Source organism: Rhinoraja longicauda, chromosome 1, assembly GCF_053455715.1.
Source record: "Rhinoraja longicauda isolate Sanriku21f chromosome 1, sRhiLon1.1, whole genome shotgun sequence".
In the NCBI taxonomy this organism is placed as follows: Eukaryota; Metazoa; Chordata; class Chondrichthyes; order Rajiformes; family Arhynchobatidae; genus Rhinoraja; species Rhinoraja longicauda.
In genome coordinates this window covers 47,018,272-47,033,467 of record NC_135953.1, presented here as the reverse complement: position 1 = coordinate 47,033,467, position 15,196 = coordinate 47,018,272, and the positions used below count along the sequence as shown (strand labels likewise).

The 15,196-nt window shown below is 40.1% G+C and overlaps 1 protein-coding gene across 1 annotated transcript in view; it reads right to left on the bottom strand.

Annotated features, from left to right (window-relative positions):
• itga1 (integrin, alpha 1) overlaps window positions 1-15,196 on the bottom strand; it is a 147,073-nt gene that overhangs the window by 75,749 nt on the left and 56,128 nt on the right. Inside the window, exon 7 of the mRNA XM_078410053.1 lies at window positions 10,564-10,712. Within this exon, the coding sequence (XP_078266179.1) occupies window positions 10,564-10,712 (149 nt within the window). The remainder of the gene's footprint in view (window positions 1-10,563; window positions 10,713-15,196) is intronic.

Here is a 15,196-nt window from a genome sequence, read left to right as displayed (position 1 = left end):
AATTCTCCTCATCTCATAGATTTTTTCCTCTTTCTTTCTGTCCTTTTCCTTCCTTAATCTATCAACAGTTTAGATTTCTTGTACCTTTCTGATACCTTTTTAAAATTAAAAAGAACAATTAAAATATACTTGTAAACCTAATTAAACAACCAGGTGATTTGATGTCTTGCTCAACAAAATCCAAACAATCATTTCTGTAATCAAAATTACTTTAGTTTAGTTTTGAGATTGAGCATGGAAACAGGCTCTGCATCTAGGCCGACCATTGATCACCTATTCACACTTGTTCCATGTTATCCCACTTTTGCATCCACTCCCTACACACAAGGGGGCAATTTACTGAGGTCAATCAACCTACAAACCTGCATGTTTTTGGGATGTGGGCGGAAACTGGAGCACATGAAGGAAATCCACAGGTGAATGTGCAAACTCCACTCTGGCATCGCCCAAGGACATGAGTGAATCCATGTCTCTGGCACTCTGAGACAGCAGCTCTACCGTTGTGCCACTGTGCCGACCTGTTCCTGTACCTTTATATGCTGCAAAGAATTAGTAAAACCCAAAAGTGCTTATTTTGCTTTCATGACATTTTTTCTAGCATGCCTTCATGTTAGTTCACAAACTCATTAACTGATCTCCTTCAGTCTGTTTGGCAGCAGTGATCCCTGGAGATTCATTCCTCTATGTTGCATGATCGTGCCAGCATTTTCTAATCTGCGTCTGCCATTCAATACCATTATCTTCAATGGAATGATTTACAGAGCATAATATCATGCACTAATATAGTTGCATAGCAGGTCAGCACGACCAACTGTGGATGGATTTCTCAGCAATCTTAGTCTACTTTGTGTGGCAATAGTCAACTACAATAAAACAATAATGAACTCCCCAACATTCAGAAATCCCCATTGTTCAGCATTGGGTTTACCAGGTGATGATCCTCATGTTGTCCACCCATTAGCCAGGTGCACCCAACTACTTGGTGGAGACTTGGGCCCAGCACACACCTGGGACCCAATGTCCTCTTTAAACTCACCCCTTTCTGTTTCCTGCAATCCCATGAAATTAATCAGGCTGACTGACGTGGCAAATTAATATCTAAAAGAAGGTGAGTTAAAAATATATTACTAATTCATGGCACAAATCGACTATTGCCTCAGAAATTACTGGAGTCCACTTCAATTTGCCTATCACCACAATGGGTCAACAACAGATGCAATCTCACTAGATCTCCACTCTACTCTGGAACATCTGGCTTACAGAAACATATACAGCAGGATGCTGTTTGTTGACTACAACTCAGCATTCAACACCATCATCCCCTCCAAAGTCATCACCAAGTTCCAATGCCTGGTCCTTGTAGTCAGAGAGTGATACAGCGTGGAAACAGGCACTTCAGCCTAACCTGCCCACACTGACCAACATGTCCCAGCTTCATTAGTCCCACCTGCCCGAGTTTGGCTCATATCCCTCCAAGCTGTCCTATCCATGCACCTGAATAACTGTTTCTTAAATGTTGGGATAGTCCCTGCCTCAACTACCTCTTCTGGCAGCTCGTTCCATACACCCACACCCATTGTGTGAAAATGTTACCCCTCAGATTCCTATTAAATCTGTTCCCCTTCACCTTAAACCTATGTCCTCTGGTCCTCAATTCACCTACTCTGGTGATCATCTACCTGATCTATTTCTCTTATGATTTCATACACCTCTATAAGATTATCCCTCATCCTCCTGCGCTCCAAGGAATATAATCTTAGCCTACTCCACCTCTCTCTATAACTTAGACCCTCAAGTCCTGGCAACGTCCTCGTAAATCTTCGCTGTACCCTTTCCAGCTTGACAACATTTTCCTATAACATGGTGCCCAGAACTGAACAAAATACTCTAATTGCAGCCTCAAGAACACATTATGTAACTGCAACATGACCTCCCAACTTCTATACTCCCTTTCTTCTTCGGTGCCTCCCTTTGCAACGGGATCTTTGACTTTCTCGTCAGCAGACCCTCATTCAGTGCAGATCGGTAACATCTCCTCACTGACCATCAGCATAGTGCACCATAGGACTATGTCCTGAGCCCCCTGCTCTATTATCTTTGTGCCCATCACTGTGTGGCTAAGCACCGATCCATTGCCACCTATAAATTCGCACATGACACCAGTGTGAATCAACAATGGTGATGAATTAGCCCCATGAGAGAGATACAACACCTGGTTGAGTGTCACTGCAACAACCTCTCAACAGTTTGCATTGGTGGGTTGATGGTAATGAGTGTCTGGTGGAAGCTTCAAATTCCTATTTGATAACAGCCCAGATAACCTCTACTTTCTTAAAAGTTTAAAGAGATTTGGTATATCTCTGAATACTCTAGCAAACCTGCACCATAGAAAGTATCCTGGCCTGGAATGGCACTTCCAATGCAGTGTTGCAAGAGCCTGCAAAGGAGAAGTGGACTCAGCCCAGTCCATCGCGGGCACAGGCCTCCCCTGCATCGAAAGGATCTACATGAGATGTGCCTCAAAAGGCAGCATCGATCATCAACAATCCCCGTGATCTGGGGCATTCTCTCTTCTCACTGCAACCATTGGACAGGAGATGCAGAAGCCAACAAAAAACAGGTTCAGGAACACTAATGTCCTACAGCTATTAGGTTCTTGAATGTGCACGTGTGGAAAAGAAGGCAAATGACCTACGACCTTTCATATGTCGGAGCATTGAGTATAAGAGTCAGGAAGACATGATACAGTTTTATAGGACTTTGGTTTGGCAGCGTTTGGCGTATTGTGTGCAGTTCTGGTCGCCCCATTGCAGGAAAGATTTGAAGGCTTTGGAAAGGGTGCAGAGGAGGTTTACCAGAATGATGCCTGGATTCTGATCTAAATTTACAAAAATAAAACCACTGGAAAAGCTGATTACTTTAAATTGGATCTGCTGTGCTTTGTACTCAATGCAACCACCAGATAGTGTATTTAATGATGCACGCAACCTGTCGGCCAATATATGCAGGAACCAACCCATGATGTTTACATCCCCATCTGGGCATACACTAGCACTTCCATGATGAAGTATTCTGTGAATGATGAAACCCAACTTCAATGGCCCAAGGGTGTAGGTACATAGTTGCTTGAAAGTGGTGAAGGAGGTGTTTGACACACTTGCCTTCATCGTTCAGGGTTGGAAAATCATGTTACAGCTGTATAAGACATTGATAAGGCCACATTTGAAGCATTGTGTACAGCTCTGGTTGCCTTGCTATAGGAAGGATGTCAAAGAACTGGAAAGAGTGCAAAAAAAATAACACGAATGTTACTGAATCTGAAAAGATTGAGTTTAAAGAGAGGCCAAATAGGCTGTGTTTTTCCCCCTTGAAACTAAGAGGCTGAGAGGTGATCTTACAGAGATTTATAAAATTATAAGGAGTATAGATAACGTGAATAGTCAGTCTTTTCTCCAAAGTAGGGAACTCTAAAACTACATTGCGAGGGGGACAATCTAAAAGGATCCGGAGGGGCAATTTTTCACACAGATGTTGGTACATATATGGAAGTGATAGAGCAAGGTACAACTGGAATACTTTTGTACAACATTTGAATGATATAAGGCGAGGAAAGGTTTTGAAGGATATGGGGCAGGTGCAGGCAAGTGAGACTATCTTGCTTAGGCAATCTGGTCAGCATGGGCCTCTTGGGATGAATGGCCTGTGTCCGTGCTCTTTAACAGTATGGCTCTACAACTGCTTCTGCCACCCACCTAGCCTAGTTCCAAGAGCAAATCACAGTAGCCAGTTAACTTCCCAACATATGTTTTGGATGTAGCAGGAAATCAGAGCACCACAGGGAAACCCATATCCTCACAGGGAGAACTCTGAATGTTCTCTCAGATCTCAGGATCGGTAAGACAGCAACACAAACTGTTACACCAATGTGTAACCATCTATGGTAAGATAAATAAAGTTACTATTTAATGTGAACGAGCCTTCGACAAAATATAAGTATTGTGGTTTGAATTCATTTCCTGGCAGGGTGAGCTCAAAGCTCAATGTCAAGTTTTCTGGTTTCACTAAGATTGGCTGAATAAGGAGGAATGGACAAAAATAAAATTGAGCAGTGCACAAGTATTATTCATGAAATATATATCTTAATAAGGCATTGTATAAGGAGTGACACAATGTATCTAATCATGTAATGGAAAGATCGATGCTGATACCATGTGCACGCTATCAATTCCCAGCAATAACATCCTTCCTCTTAATAAACAAAAGAGTAGTATGCACAACCACACAAACTTTTGTATTTGCTTGTTAATAAACTCAAGGATTAGTTGCCTGTGAGAAGTTATCCCTGAAGGCCATTTGCAATACTTGGTGTGGCTCCCACTTTGATGCATAACAATTAACTTGATGAACCAATGAGTGATTTTTGACCACCACTTATGGAGAGAGAGTTAGAGCTCTTAATGATAGAGGAGTCAAGGGTTATGGGGAGAAGGCCGGAACGGGGTACTGATTGTGGATGATCAGTCACGATGAATGGCGGTGCTGGCTCGAAGGGCTGAATGGCCTCCTGCACCTATTGTCTAATTGATGTTGGCAATGAAGGTACAATAGGATAGTGGCTCATGATGTATCAGTTGGATCTCAGATAGTTCAAAAATGTCAGCTGTGCTAACGTGAAATGCACATACAAGTGCACAAGCTAATTTCCTGAACACACAATTTTACTGCAGGTGTATGTTAGCATGGTCTAATCCAGGTAAAGTGATATGTTTGTGGAAACAAATGTAAATCAGTTCAATTTCTAGGTTTAAGAATATCAAGCAGAAGCCATGGAGCAGGTCACACTAAGTACGAGTTGCAAGATCTTTTCCCTTAAATCCATTGTAAAACTTTGGGAGAGCTCCAATAAATCAGCAGCCTTGGGATTTGATGCTGGATCAGTGGATTTTCCAGATTATTGGATATTATTCCACTCAAACTCCAACACACCTTTAATTTACTATTTTGCAGATATAGAACATTAACACTTCCAGTCAACCAAGTGAGTTTAAAAGTATTGTGGGAAACAGGACCCTTGTAAATTAAAAATGAGCATGGCATCAGGAACCTCGAGAATTAAAAATGAGTGTGGAAATCAGGGCCCAAGCTAGTTTTGTGGGAGCAAGGCATCAGAGCCCCAGAAAGTACAAAGGAAATGTGGAAAATTAGACCCTAATGAGTTTAAAGGAAGCATGGGAAACAGGGCCCTGGTGAATTTCAATGGAGTGTGGGAAATTAGACCTTTGTGAGTTTAATGGGAGCACAGCAAATGGAACCAGGTGAGCTGGATGCTGGACCATTGGGAATGCATATAGCAACTAATCACTGTTTTACTACAGTTGTGGTTTTGCAACAGCACATGCATCATGCTTTTTTTCTCCCTTTGTGGAATCCCATAAATTTAGCAGATTTATTAAGTTCATTTATCAAGTTGCCACGATTGTATATGCCTCAGCACCTTTGGCTTGGCTGTCTTTTATCATATTTTACACAGAACATTTTGAGAGCGTTAGATCCCACCCAAGAAGTAGTCTGAGACGCAGAAGCACAAAAGCTAGTGTTAAACCAATATATAAACTCTAAATGTAACATTTATTATCTCCGCTGAAAAGTTTTTTGCACAGAATAAGCCATTTAATCTTGGAAATTTAACATAATTACAAAAGTGTTTCATATTCTGCCTAATTTATTTTACAGTAAGGGCCCAATTGCAAATTGTGCCTTCATCTTGCTTTTGCTCATTCTGTAACACTATAATGAAAGCTGAATCCACCTACCTTGATAGACTCAGTGAGTTTAAAGGATGATTTTGAATATCCAAATGTAAAGTAAACAATTATAATTGAATAATTTAAAAATGGTTCATTTATCTACATGAGGATATGGATTTTATGACTTCTTGTATGTTGACAGTTGACAATGTGGGAGAAGACAATATCATGATCAGGCAAACAGGTGAAAGTTCTGTCCTTTAAGTTATAATGAAATGTCTGGACCCTTTTATTTTACTCTTAATTGGTTAAATTGGCTTGGTATCACATCTGGGTGAGCTGATCATTTAATTACCTATCAAATTGCTGACGAAAGATGTCCAATATCACTCTACTCATTTTTTATCCTGCATTAGACATAAATAAGTTTTAATAAAGAATAATAATGGGAAATATTTATATTTTCTCTCATGTGCACAAGATTTGGTTCATGAGCATTTGAAAATTCCTAAGAACTTTTACTGCTGCAATTAAACCTTTGATTTATTTTGTTTTAGCTTGAGTGAACATTGAGTGTAGAAATGTTTTATTTCCAAGAATTTCAAAATAAAATTATCAGTCTTCACTGAGGAGTTTTCTCATTTATAAATAGATCATTTATAAAAAGCAAAGGAGCATACTAATAACATTGTAGTTCTTTATTTTTTGTTTGTGATCAGGTTCATGTGAATTATTACTATACCAGCAACAGATTTCTCTAACTGCACACAATTTCCTTGGTGTTTTAACCTGCTGCTACTAGGTAAAGCAAAATATATACCAAATAAGCAGAATTTCTGATTACTTTATTTTAGTACTTACTGGGGAAAAAAAATCTGGAGTACCATCTTGCATTATTCTGCATTACAGTTCCGCATGCCACAATACTCCAAGACCTATAAAACTCACATACTGGGGATCTATGGTGCTGAAGTCATTATGTAAGCACATTTGCCAAGTTTTAAGAGCAACTCTGAGTTCTGCCAAATCTAAGGACCCTTTACACTAAATTTCTTAATTGATAACTCTATTAATACTCTAAATTGTGTTGAATGCTAATCACAACACATTCACTGCTAGTTAAAAAACCCCATTTATTTACTCTGAGTAAGATGAAGGCTCAGGATCTGTGTTGACTAAGGAAAATAGCATTTTGGATTCCAGTCCTATATTCATTCTTTGGAGAATTGCATTATTTTCACTACATGCAGTTGAAAAAAGCAACTATTTAAAAATATTGTATAAAAAATGGAACTTCTGTGCAGATGCTGCTTTATAAATGGTCGTTAACTATAATTCTCAGCCCCAATTCAAGATGTTTGAGAGGTCAGGAAATCTGAGAGGCACATTGAATCAGATGTGTTACACTCTGGGATAAGTTTGTACATTCCAACTGATTTTCATGCTGGGAACATGAAACTATGTGTACATTTGTAGACTCTGGTGATCAAGATTTAAAAAAAACATCTGGAAAAATAACATATTTGCTGAATCAAAGCCGAAGTATAAGCATATTCAAAACTTTCAGCTTGAGACTGCAGAATGCTATATCTTTGAATATGGGAAATTGAGTTAGGCATCTGGATGAAATACCACACATAGTAATAGGACAAAGGACATGGTTCTATTTTAAGACAAAATTTATGTGAATTTCCATAAAAAATTCAAAGTAGTTGGATATGAATTGAGAATGGAGAATACAACAAATTGGGAATGTCATACTTCATATCCTTAAGTTATTTCCTATGCTATGCTATTGTATGTGGCCTACTTGCACAATTCAGTAGAATAAAAACAGTTAAAATAATAGAAATGTTTTGCTGTGATTATTACATGGCATTTTTTTAAATTCATGCGCGACACCATAAGAAGAAATGCAACTCTATTGACTGAGAAAGGGAGAGAATAGAAAGCAGTAAGACGGATCAATGGAATGCTTTAATTCTGTCTCAATGCTGTTCTTATTAGCAAATCTAAAGTTCTCTCAGCCAGCATTGCCACTTGACCTTTCCATGTTCCAGTTTAAAGTTTTTCATTCAATATCCCAAATAGATTGGATGCATTTTTCTTGAGATTGTCTGCCAATTTATTCATAAATGTACAAAGATCTGTCCTTTTATGACTTAAATGTTTTATTTGAGACATTGGGTTTGCACAAGATGGATCTAAAAATCCTCTGCAATAAAGTCTTAGCTGCTGAGAAAATAAATCTAAGGTAAACACAAAATGCTGGAGAAACTCAGCGGGACAGGCAGCATCTCTGGAGAGAAGGAATGGGTGACGTTTCGGGTTGAGACCCTTCTTCAGAGAAAATAAATCTTGTATTTTTTGCGAAAAAATCTAACCATAAGGTTTTTCAAAGATATATGCCATCTGCATTCAGAGCATGAAGTAAAATAAAGAATAACCTGTATGTGGAATCAGAAATCTCACATTCAGGTAATGCATTTATGGAATCACTGTGCATGACATTTCTAGTATATTTCGAAACGGAGGCAAAAATGATTTGTACAGTAAATTATGTAACTTGTATCTGTACAAGTAGTTTCATTGTAAACATGTGTGAGGGGTTTGTAGGGAATATGTAAAAGGAACTGAAGAACAGGTATAGCTTTTTCTCACTGAAAGGTAGAATGTTATCCAGCCAAAGTCTTCCTCAATAATCTGAAGATAGACACAAAAAGCTGGAGTAACTCAGCGGGACAGGCAACATCTCTGGAGAGAAGGAATGGGTGATGTTTCGGGTCAAGACCCTTCTTCAGTGGTTAGCAATGAGTGAAACAAGAGATATAGATGGTGATATGGAGAGATAAAAAACAATGAATGAAAGATATGCAAAAAAGTAACGATGATAAAGGAAACAGGCCAGAGTTTGTAGGGTGAAAATGAGAAGGTAGTGCGACTTGGGTGGGGGAGGGATAGAGAGAGAGGGAATGTCGGGGCTACCTGAAGTGAGAGAAATCAATATTCATACCACTGGGCTGCAAGCTGCCCAAGCGAAATATGAGGTGCTGTTCCTCCAATTTGCGTTTAGGCTTACTCTGACAATGGAGGAGACCGAGGACAGAAAGGTCTGTGTAGAAATTGGAAGGAGAATTAAAGTGTCGAGCAACCGGGAGATCAGGTTGATTCAGGCGGGCTGAGCGAAGGTGTTCCGCGAAACGATCGCCCAGTCTGCGTTTGGTCTCGCCGATGTATGAGTCTAAATCCTGAACAATGGATACAGTAGATAAGGTTGGAGGAGGTGCAAGTGAACCTCTGCGTAACCTGAAAGGACTGTTGGGGTCCCTGAACAGAGTCGAGGGAGGAGGTATAGCGACACGTGTTGCATCTTCTGCGGTTGCAGGGGAAGGTACTTTGGGGAGGGGGTGGTTTGGGTGGGAAGGGATAAGTTGTGGAGGGAATGGTCTCTGCGGAAGGCGGAAACGGGTGGAGATGGGAAAATGTGGCTAATGGTGGGATCCCGTTGGAGGTGGCGGAAATTTTGGAGGATAATTTGTTGTCCAACTGTTATCACAGCTGGCAGTATGTGTCAGTGCTGGGGCCAGTTGAGGCCAGTTCATTGGCTATATTTAAGAGGGAGTTAGATGTGGCCCTTGTGGCTAAAGGGATCAGGGGGGTATGGAGAGAAGGCAGGTACGGGATACTGAGTTGGATGATCAGCCATGATCATATTGAATGGCGGTGCAGGCTCGAAGGGCCGAATGAACTACTCCTGCACCTAGTTTCTATGTTTCTATGGCCTTCCTCATCTTACTCATCCCCTTCATCATCTTGCTCCTTCACTACTTCTTCCTGCACTGAGTTCAAATCCTGGCCCCTTCAAATGCAGACTTACTCCAGAATTCCAGCCAACTGTTCCTTGGATGCAGAGGATCTATAGCTTGTATAATGTGATGTCTTACTTTATTTTGCAAAAGGTGGCCATCACCTGTTCCTGGGTTCCTGCCAGAACTCAGGAGCCAGTTTTAGAGGAATCATTGGTTTCTCGAAGGAACCTGCTCCAGTATAACCAGTATGATGCTCTAGGCTGAATATGGAATGTTGACAAGGTATTTTAATTACACGGATACTGTGCACAGATCTGAATTGTTTTAACAAAGGGAAGCAGGCCACTAATAGTAGAGTCATTGCTTACACAAAGAACCAGGCCAAACTTTTTTTTTAGTTTCCTGATATTTTTCAATGCTTTGGTCCCTGGCATTTAGATCAGTGGTTTAGAAATATTATATGTTTTGAATATGAATGTTGAAACAGTATATTACTATTTTCAAAACAATAAGACAGACACAGCTGGCATCCCATCATCAGCACTGCAACAATCTGCCCAAATATTTGTAAGAAAAAAGATCACAGAAAATAAATTAAATTAACTATTTCTCCTCAAATAATTATGGAGTGGTTCATAGTTAAAGATCTTCACAACAGCCACACATATCATTAACTTAAACACTGGTAGTTGGACATCTAATTATTTTAATCTGCTCCTTATTCAGCGAGTGAAAAATACACCCATTGGAGTCATTTACTTATTACAATGGCGTGCTCCTACTCTCTGAAGACAAAGTCTAGGCTACAATCATGTATGTAACACTATGCAGAGCACACTTTGATTTGTAGACCTGTAATCTTTTGACTGTGTGCGGCATATACCAGAAAAAAATAGAATATTATGGCAAAAAGAGTTGACAAAAGGTTTATAAAAGGTGTTTAAAAAAACCCCAATCAATATACTGCATTTACAAGTATCTGTAATATAAAGCAATTGAATACTAACCTGGCATACTCAATTCCAAGAGCTGTCTTTGTCTCATTTCCACCCCATTGTTTTATCTGTTTTGCAACCTGGAGGAGATCTTCTGTTGTGTTGTATTCATTGAGACTGACTTCATGTATGACTTTGTAGCCATACTGTATAATTGCAACCTAAATTATAGGTGAATAAAAGAACATTACAGCATTGAAATTATAAGCAGTGATCTTTCATTTCTTCTAAATGCCAAAGAACATTGGAAAGCAATGTAATTGTTTTCTTATGCCAGAAGAATGGCTGTAGGCTCCTTTGCTATCTGCAAAGTCTGTAGTATGGTATTCAAAATAATAAATCTTATGTTAAATCACAACAATCAACTGGGGTTCAGTTTGCAAGAAAAATTCTCTACTTTAAGATCCAGATGACTTTAATATGGTTCTCCACCATGGCCTTACCGCTTAGAACAATAGGGTCTAAGTATCATCCACTGCCCTCTTGCTCTAACTTGGATATACCATCAAAAGGATCAGCATTTAGGTTAAAGTGCACATACACAGTTGTAGCCATGCAGGAGCATTATGGCATGGTTTTGCAACTTGGGGAAAGTTTCCAAATGCTGTATGATGACCATAACATAAGACGAGAGAGCGAGAGGCGAAGAATATAAGAGTTCCAATACCACCAGCCACTTTATCCAGTGGGAAAAAAAATCATTGGCCAGTAGGCTTGGTGATCTCAATAAACTAGGCCGTCAAACTGCAGCAACAATGTCTATGTGGAATTGGGGCAATGCCAAAGTAGATTCATTTATCTTCCACAAGCATGAAGTGTAACAGTTCTGTGTACCTAATAGATACTGTGGACGAAAGGAAGGGGCATTTGTACACCCCTGTAGCTGGCTCTTCTGTGAGATCTTCTGGCTCATCCATGAGTGAGCATTCCAGAGATCCTTTGTGCCGTGCAAAGTAGAAGTTACCCCTTAACTCCGCAGTTTCTGCACTGCCAATACTATCCATCTCAATGCTTATGCTGAAACAGCAGCCACAGGATGGATTTTGGCAATATTATTAATGGAAAATATATTCAGAGAAAGTGATTGAAATGAACTGGTGGAATTGGTATGATTTGAGTGTTGATACGTTTGAAGATTTCAGTATTCTTGTACACAAAGCTCCCAGCAGGTTATGGCTGGTAGGGGGGAAGCCGCAGGCCCCTGATCATCCCCTGCCACCAGATGCACAAAGACCCAGCGGGCAGCAGTCAGTAGGAGTGAAGTTGCCGAGCAGGCCCGGCTCGTCCCCGAAGACCAGAGACCGGGGAGGATGGAGTCGGTGATGGGCGGGGAGCAAGACCGGTAGGAGATGGACCACGGCCTGGCCTACCGCACCCTCAAGGTTGGCTACGGGTGGTGCCCCGGGGGCACAAAGGTGGATGGGCGAGGAGAGGGACGTCTGTTCACTGGTTGAATCAGACATCCAAGGAAGGCGATGGCTGGAGACCTTGCAGCAACTTGCGGCTTGCCTGGACTGGAAGCCTCTCATGAGACCCAGAGCACGGACTGGATTTTGAAAATGGCGCCAAAACCTGGTGCCTCATGAATGCAGGTTCAGTTGACTATTTCTGTACGCTTTGATAATCCGGGATTGTGCTTACGTTTGGCAGTACTCTACTAGACTGTATGTAAGAAAGCAATTTCAATATGTGTTCATGTGACAATAAAGAATCATTGAACCATTGAACAAATCATCTTGCACAAATATCTACAAAAAAAGCAACACAGGAGTTAAGTGTAGACACAGGGAAATGCATGCGGTGGTTAACCAAAAAAGGAAACAGTGATAATGGAATGTTTATCTGAATAAGGATAGTGTAATGAACCAGAATAGGGAAGATTTCCTGAAATTTTACAAGGAACATTTTCCATTTTCCACTCAAGGACAGAACCAATGCCATATCTAGGCTAATTGAAAATTCTACAGCAAGATTCAACATGAGAACTTCTGAAAAACAGCAAATGTCATATAGTGGAATTTAGAGTAAGAAGTGGAAGTTAAATTACCGAAACTGCAAATCATTTCTATAAGTGAAAAGCGGATTTGGCCTAAAAGAGCTGGAAATAAAAATTGACGGCTAAAATAAAGAATGGAGATAATTATGGTGCAAACCTGTTGCGGTTTTACTTGTGAGAAATGAAGACATAGAAATTTTGAGTTCCCAACATGAATAAAGAAATTGAGCAAGTTGATGTTGTGAATGGAGACATAAAGAAAATAAGGTTGAAAATGTATCAAAGAATTGAGCAGAAGCCAGATTGTGCAGAGCAAACGGAAACCAATAGAAATAAGCAGGACAATAAGGGCCTATGAGAAACAAATACATAACATAAAAGGTAACAAAATAAAATTTCATAAATACCGTATCGGGACCAAATGGATGCTGAAGCAATAGTGGGAGTAAATGTTTTTTTCTTGTGGAAGCAGTTTGAGGTGCTGAATATGTGCTTCACATTTGGTTTATAATCGAAGAGGATGCATTTGAGAAACTCAAAACGTATGCCAGGATGGCATAAATGATTCATATGGTGCTGTCATTTTTTTTAAACGTTTAATCCAATATGACAGAAAATTGGCATAATCCTTGTTGGTAGCAGTGTGGAATTGCGTCACAAGTCACAAAATTCAACAACGTGTTTTCAAATAGAAGAGGTAATTTATGATGGGTGAAAAGCTTCTTCAAAGCATGAATGTTACTGGGCTGTTAACGCACATGCACATCACTGCATATGGTGTTTAGCTTTTACTCTTGCAAGGCACATGCTGCAATCTCTTTATTTTAAATACTACATTCCTGCCAAATGTTTACAACATGAAGATAAGCAGAGAGTGATTATATTTCAAGAAGATGCCTTGATAAATAAAATTAGAGTGGAAGGAGATGGAAGTTTGGCACAGCACTGTAAATGGGAGGTTGTTAAAGCAGATTCCTCTTGGAACAAGCTGTCTTGTTCAGTTTCCTGTGCAACAAAAGGCAGCTGATCAAGACCAGATGTACAAAAGCTGCATTTATATGAAACAGGGATTGTAACTTGTAAGTTACAGAGTCCTGCTCCAGATGCTTCTTTCAGCACTTTCACCAAGCAAATATTGTAATAATGCCACCAGTAGCAATCGACAGAATTCTCTGTGATTTGTGGAAACAAAATATAGAGCAATAAACAGAGTAAAACCCATGGCTGTTATCTTTTTTTTGTTTTAGTTTTAGAGATACTGCGCAGATACAGGCCCTGCGGCCCACCAAGTCCGCACCGACCAGCGATCCCCGCACATTAACACTACACTTGGGACAATTTACACTTATCTCAAACCAACTAACCTACAAACGTGTAATTCTTTGGAGTGTGAGAGGAAACCGAAGATCTCGGAGAAAACCCATGCGGTCATGGGGAGAACGAACAAACTCCGTACAGACAGCACCCGTTGTCGGGATCGAACCTGGGTTTCCGGCACTGCAAGCGCTATAAGGCAGCAGCTCTACCACTGCGCCACCGTGCTGCACTCTATTTCCTAAAGAAGATTGCAAATGTCCTTGGCAGTTGCATTACCAACGTAATTTGGTTAGAGAAGTTAAGAAAGATGTGAGCATGTTTGAGTGGAGACCTGATAGAAGTATATAAATTGTGAGAGCCATAGATAGGGTAGACAGTCAAGACAGGCTGGAAATGTCAAAGACTAGAGTGCATAGCTTTAAGGTAGAAGGGAAAAGCTTAAAGGAGATGTGTGGGGCAAGTTTTATTTTCACATAGAGGATGGTGAGTGCCTGGAACATGGTGCCAGGGGTGGAGGTGGTACTGCAGGTAGATAGGGGCATTTAAGAAGCTTTTAGATAGGATGGATATGCCAGTGGAGGGAAATAGATCATGTGCAGGTAGAGATTAGTTCAACTTGGCATCATGTTTGGCACAGACAACGATATCCAGCGATAGCAGTATTGTACTTTTGTAACTGGTTCTCGTAAACCCCTTGGAAAAGGTGTAGACTAAATGGGCCAAAGGGCCTGTTTCCACGCTGTATCTCTGAACTGAACTGAACTAAGGAATACAGCCATGCTGGCCAACCTCATCATGAAGAATGACTCCTGACTAAAGTGGCCAAGTAAAACACTCATATTCTAGAGATTTGGGATAGGCATTAATGTCAAACTTGCTGGCAATGTAAGCATCACAAGAATGAGTCCTATTAAATGTCACAGAAGAAATAAGAACAAGCACTTCTTACAAATGCACACTTTTTCTGTTATCAGTCTCACCCAAGGAACTTTGAAGCACTGTGTCAGGCATTTATTGCAAAGGGGAGTGATGCAAAAGGTTATATTTGTGAATGTACACCCACTGAAGCAAATATAAGAAAGCATAAAAATACATTCTCAAACAGAGAAAAAACGTGAAAAAATCATTTATGAGATATAACTTTGAGATTAAATATAAGAGAAATTGCAATAAAAGTAGTTGCAACTTGTGTTGGTGGGATATAAAACCTTGACAATTTAGTTTGTCCAAGTTGCTTTAGTTGAGAAATGTTTGGACCTTTGCCAGGGTGTGTGGCTGTTATCAGCCATGATCATAATGAATGGCGGTGCTGGATTGAAGGGCCAAATGGCC